The sequence below is a fragment of the Sapajus apella genome, unplaced genomic scaffold, assembly GCF_009761245.1.
Source record: "Sapajus apella isolate SASKATOON/1434 unplaced genomic scaffold, GSC_monkey_1.0 scaffold95, whole genome shotgun sequence".
Lineage (NCBI taxonomy): Eukaryota > Metazoa > Chordata > Mammalia > Primates > Cebidae > Sapajus > Sapajus apella.
The window spans coordinates 3,129,243-3,135,539 of NW_022437035.1; the positions used below are offsets into that span (position 1 = coordinate 3,129,243).

The 6,297-nt window shown below is 48.4% G+C and overlaps 1 protein-coding gene and 1 long non-coding RNA gene across 2 annotated transcripts in view; both read right to left on the reverse strand.

The window, feature by feature from the left end:
* CRYBB1 (crystallin beta B1) overlaps positions 1 to 6,297 on the reverse strand; it is a 21,439-nt gene that overhangs the window by 5,097 nt on the left and 10,045 nt on the right. Inside the window, exon 4 of the mRNA XM_032256729.1 lies at positions 5,360 to 5,492. Coding sequence (XP_032112620.1) covers positions 5,360 to 5,492 — 133 coding nt within the window. The remainder of the gene's footprint in view (positions 1 to 5,359; positions 5,493 to 6,297) is intronic.
* LOC116535580 lies at positions 227 to 4,527 on the reverse strand. The gene is made up of 3 exons (XR_004262259.1): positions 4,517 to 4,527; positions 4,237 to 4,246; positions 227 to 307 (listed from the first exon to the last, which is right to left on the reverse strand). It is a non-coding gene; the product is annotated as an uncharacterized LOC116535580 (long non-coding RNA).

Consider the following 6,297-nt stretch of genomic DNA (forward strand, 5'->3'; position numbering starts at 1 on the left):
GAGACGGAGTTTCGCTCTTGTTGCCCAGGCTGGAGTGCAATGGTGCGATCTCGGCTCACCGCAACCTCCGCCTCCTGGGTTCAGGCAATTCTCCTGCCTCAGCCTCCTGAGTCGCTGGGATTACAGGCACGCGCCACCATGCCCAGCTAATTTTTTGAAGTTTTTTTAGTAGAGACGGGTTTTCACCATGTTGACCAGGATGGTCTTGAACTCTTGACCTCATGATCCACCCACCTCGGCCTCCCAAAGTGCTGGGATTACAGGTGTGAGCCACCACGCCCGACCCTCCTGTGTCTTGTTTTTAAAGCTTGTCTGTTATTTCTGAGGGTAGGGATCATCCATCTTTTCAAAAGTCAACATGCCCTGTGTTAGGCCCAAGGGTTTGAAGAGCCAAAGAGGTGAACCGGAAATCACAGCAGAGAAACGCTAACCTCAGCCTCTAGGTTCAAAACCACAGACCTGGTTTCAAATCCCAGCCCCAGAAACTCCCAGCTGTGTGACCTTAGGCCAGTCATTTTCTAATTCTGAGTCTCAGTTTCCTTGCTTTTAAAATGCATGCTATCAGCCAGGTGTGGTGGCTTATGCCTATAATCCCAGCACTTTGGGAGGCTGAGGTGGGTGGATCATGAGGTCAAGAGATCGAGACCATGCTGGTCGACATGGTGAAACTGTCTCTACTAAAAATACAAAAATTAGCAGGGGGTGGTGGCGTGAGCCTGTAATCCCAGCTACTCAGGAGGCTGAGGCAGGAGAATCACTTGAACCCGGGAGGCGGAGGTTGCAGTGAGCCGAGATCGCATCATTTCACTCCAGCCTGGGTGACGAGAGTGAAACTCTGTCTCAAAATAAATAAATACATAAATGAAATAAAATGCATGTTATCTTAGCCTGTCGCATAGGACAGTTGTAGGGATTACGTAAAAGGCAGGTTATATACCAGCACATAGTTGGTGCTTAAAAATGGGTGCTGTGATTATCTACTATTATTCACCATTGCTAGGAGGAAGAGGGGCCTAGGGTTATAGATGAAGAACCATCTTGTTAATTCTTCCAGAATAAAGGAGAGCAGATCAGGGAAGGCTTCATGGAAAAAGTGACACTTGAGAGGGGCCTTGGAGGTTAAGGAGGAGTGTGCAAAGCTGAGGGGGAAGGAAGGTTGAGGGAAGGCACGGAGGCAGAGAAGACATAGGCAAAGGCTGGGAGGTGGGGATGTGCAAAGAAAATCTCTGTGTCGACAGGGTAAAGAAGGGCCAGTGCACGGTGCCAGGCAGGGATGGCAGCACAGCGGACCCTTTGGGCCATGGTAAGACAAATACCCTTACTGCAATTACTTGCCAGTGGCAAATGTACTTAATTAGTGGTAACAACGATTACATATGACTGCCTAAGTCTTGAGGTCCTTGGGAGGGTTGTTAGTCAACGGCTCCCCATTGCTAGTGAGGTCAAGACTAAACTTACCTATGAGAGCCTGCAAGACTGGCCGCTGCCAGCACCTCCCCTCCCATCTGCCTCCCTCTCTCCTCCGCTCCCTCTGCTGCAGCTTCGCTGGCCACCTTTAATTCTCTCGGCCCCACCAGTCCGTCCTTGCTCCAGGAATTTTGAACGCACAGTTCCCTGGAAGGCTTTTCCATCTGTTCTTCCCATGGCTGACTTGGTTTCCAAACTTTGGGAGCTGGCTTCCCTGACCACCCCTGCCCACTCTACCTCTAACAATACCTGAGTCCCCGATTCCCGTTTCTGCTTTCCTAGTCAGATTGCATAGCCTTTGTGTAACGCCTACCATGGTCGCTGAATCCACTGGAGATGGATTCCCATGATGAGGTTTTCTTTCTTTCTTTCTTTCTTTTTTTTTTGAGATGGAGTCTCTCTGTGTCACCAAGCTGGAGTGTAGTGGCATGATCTCGGCTCACTGCAACCTCCACCTCCTGGGTTCAAGTGATTCTCCTTCAGCTTCCTGAGTAGCTGGAATTACAGGCGCACGCCACCATGCCCAGCTAATGTTTGTATTTTTAGGAGAGACGGAGTTTCACCGTGTTGGCCAGGATAGTCTCCATCTCTTGACCTTGTGATCCACCTGCCTCGGCTCCCAAAGTGCTGGGATTACAGGCGTGAGCCACTTCACCTGGCCCCATGATTATGTTTTCAATAGCTGCCTCCCTGGGTAGCTTAAGTCTCATGAAGACAGGACCTAGTCTGTTTGATACATAGTTTTGCACTCAGAGCCTAGATCAGAGCCTGGCAGAAAAAGGCCAATTGGTCAGGCACAGTGGCTCACGCCTGTAATCCCAGCACTTTGGGAGGCCCAGGCAGGCAGATCACTTGAGATCAGGAGTTCGAGACCAGTCTGGCCAACATGGTGAAACCCTGTCTCTAAGAAAATCCAAAAAGTATCTGGGCATGGTGGTGTACTCCTGTAATCCCAGCTACTTGAGAGGCTGAGGCAGGAGAATTGCTTGACCCAGGGAGTCGAAGATTGCAATGAGCTGGATCGCGCCACTGCACTCCAGCCTGGGCGACAGAGTGACACTCTGTCTAAAAAAAACGAAAATAGAAACAGGCCAACCAACATACCTGGGTTGAAGTAGATGATGGTCAGGCTTATGCTTTTATTTTGAAAAGATATCTGTAACTTCCAGGACAGGGTGCCGGGAGGGAGTCAGGGAGCCCAGCAGGGAGAGAGTTGAAGCTGATCAGGTCAGAGATGATGCTGGCCTGGACCAGGACCATGGCAGGGCAGAGAGAGCAAGGGTGAGACCAGGCTTATTTAACCTGCTGCCTGCAGGCCACGTGCGGCCCAGGGTGGCTTTGAATGCGGCTCAACACAAACTTGTAAACCTTCTTAAAACGTGGGTGGTGGCTCACACCTGTAATCCCAGCAGTTTGGGAGGCCAAAGCAGGTGGATCACGAGGTGAGGATTTCAATTCCAGCCTGGCCAACACAGTGAAATCCTGTCTTTACTAAAAATGCAAAAATTAGCTGGGCATGCTGGCATGCACCTGTAGTCCCAGCTACTCGGGAGACTGAGGCAGGAGCAGCACTTGAAGCTGGTAGGTGGAGGTCACAGTGAGCCAAGATCGCACCACTGCCCTCCAGCCTGGGCAACAGGGTGAGACTCCATCTCAACACAAACAAAAAAAAATTATGAGATTTTTTTTTTGCAATTGTTTTAAAGCTCACCAGTCAACATCAGTGTTAGTGTATTTTACGTATAGCCCAAGACACCACTTCTTCCACTGTGGCCCAGGGAAGCCAAAAGATTGGGCATCCCTGATTTAGACCATTGGATCGCAGCCCTGGCTGCACAGACGGACTACTTAGAAAGCATAGAAAAGATATCAGTGCCTGAGTCCCAGCGCCAGAGATTCAGAATTAATTGGTCTGGGGTGGAGTCGAGGCATTGAGATTTCTAAAAATTTCTAATGTAATATATTTTATTTAAACAAATATACCTGGGCTGGGTGCAGTGGCCCATGCCTGTAGTCCCAGCACTTTGGGAGGCCTAGGCGGACAGCTCATGAGGTCAGGAGTTCGAGACCAGCCTGACCAACATGGTGAAATCCTGTCTCTACTAAAAATACAAAAATTAGCTGGGTGTGGTGGCAGGCGCCCGTAATCCCAGCTGCTTGGGAGGCTGAGGCAGGAGAATCACTTGAACCTGGGAGGCAGAGATTGCAGTGAGCTGAGATCGCACCACTGTGCTCCAGCCTGGGCGACAGAGTGAGAAATAAACGAAACTGAACTAAAACAAATATTGTTTTCTTACTATGTATTCAAAACTTAGCATACATTTTACACCATGACACATCTCCATTTAGTCTAGCCAAGATCCAAGTGTCCAATGGCCACATATGGCTAGTGTTTATTATATTGAATAGCAAGTTTCTAGAAGCTAATGGAAATGCCCTGGGTGATCACCCTTCCAAACAAATCCCTTGACATAGGTTGGCATATAAGAACGATTCAACGATTGAGAAACACATCTGTGAATTCAATTTTTTTCTTTGTTTTGAGACAGAGTTTCGCTCTGTCTCCTAGGCTGAAGCACAATGGTGCAATCTCGGCTCACTGCAACCTCCCTATCCTGGGTTCAAGTGATTCCACTGCCTCAGCCTCCCGAGTAGCTGAGGTTACAGGCACCCACCACCATGCCTGGCTAATTTTTGTATATTTAGTGGAGACAGAGTTTCACCATGTTGACCAGGCTAGTCTTGAACTCCTGACCTCAGGTGATCCACCTGCCTCGGCCTCCCAAAGTACTGAGATTACAGAGGTGAGCCACCGTGCCTGGTACATCTGTGAATTCTTACAGAGAGTACATCATGAAGGCAGACAATTCAGTCTTACATTCTGAGAAAAGCTTTGGGAATGATCTGTTTGAATAATCCATTAAGATAAATTTGGTGATGTCAAAACAGCTGGTGGTTGGCACCTGATAGCCTCAAATGCACACTCATGAAAATTCTTATAAACATTCCCATCACGGGAGACAAAAGTCAGTTACCATCAGCAACTAACATTGGTGAGCAAGATGTAGCTGGTTCATGACTCAGCATCAACTCAATTCTGGAAAAAACTGTGAATCACTTGGAGATATTGCCACCATTTTGACCTTGAATCTTCTGGAAGTTGACTTAGTTAAACATTATAAGAAACTAATTCAGTATATTGTCTTATTATTAACAGGTTCGAGCTGCGTTTCTACAATATCCCTCTTCTTAGCCATTGCATGATCTGTAACCAGCCTATTTGGTGTTTTGGATGGGCACTGAATTTTTTTTTTCCCCAAGCACCAGACTGGAGTGCAGTGGCTCAATCTCAGCTCACTGCAACCTCCGTCTCCCGGGTTCAAGCAATTCTCCTGTCTCAGCCTCCCGAGTAGCTGGGACTACAGCTGTGCACTACCACACCCAGCTAATTTTTGTATTTTTAGTAGAGACGGGGTTTCACCATGTTGGCCAGGATGGTCTTGATCTCTTGACCTCGTGATCCGCCCGCATTGGCCTCCCAAAGTGCTGGGATTACAGGTGTGAGCCATGGCGCCAGACCTGGGCACTGAAATTTTAAAAGCTTCCCCAGTCTTGGCATGGTGGCTCATGCCTGTAATCCTAGCACTTTGGGAGGCCCAGGTGGGAGTTTGAGGCCAGGAGTTCAAGGCTGCAGTGAACTATGATCACTAGTGAGTGTGTGAAGGACACTGATGAATTGATGAGCTCAAGAACCCACTGTCCTTCGACAGCTCAGAGGCTGCCACGCCTGCCTGCCCACCATCCTCTCCTTCTTGCCCATGTCAGATCTCAGACTGACCCCTGCTTGGCCCCGCCTGGCTGATTTGTCAGCCCCAGCCACAGAGCCACTCACCATCTTGATGGGTCGGAAGGACATGAGCCGGTCACTGCGGTAGCTGCTTGACCACGTGTCCCAGCGAGGGTACTCGCCTTTCTCCAGGATGAACATCTCCCCGCGGAAGTTGGACTGCTCAAAGGCGACCCAGCTGGACACAAGAAGGAGCGTGAGGCAGACGGGAGAAAAACGGTTAGTAGAAGCCTCCATTTCATACTTGCCTCTCTGTCCTGTGGCACGGCAGCCCGGAGGCCGGTAGAAAGTCCGAAGGGGGCCCAACATGTCTGGGTCTGATTTTAAGCTATGACACTTAAAAGCTGTGTGACTATGGGCAAGGGACTTCGCCTCTCTGAACCTTTGTTTCTCATCTACACTCACATGCCTATTTCCTTAGAGTTGGTGAAGGATTAAGTGAGATGAATGTGTGTGATTATTTGAGCACGCTGTTTCTCTAGATGTAGCGTTCACATGTGCTTCAAGTACTGTGAGGACTTGGAGCCAAAAAACACACAGACATTTTAAACGATGCCAGATAGAAGATTCTGTTTGATGCTAATGTGCCTTTAACACTTACTAATCTCTCCTTTTTTTTTTGTAACAAAGGGAGAAAAGGCAACTAGCCCAGAATCTCCAGCACATGTGGTGTAATAGCAACATTGTAATGCTTTTGTGTTCATTGTTAATTTTGTATGGATACTTTTTACTTATAGGAAATAATACTAGCCTTATATTTATAAAAGGTGGTGTAAAGGTTCTTTAAAAATGTGTTTATTTGGCCGGGCACAGTGGCTTACGCCTGTAATCCTAGCACTTTGGGAGACCAAGGCGGGTGGATCACTTAAGATCAGGAGTTCAAGACCAACCTGGCCAACATGGTGCAACCCTGTCTCTATTAAAAATATAAACAGTGCCGGGCGCGGTGGCTCAAGCCTGTAATCCCAGCACTTTGGGAGGCC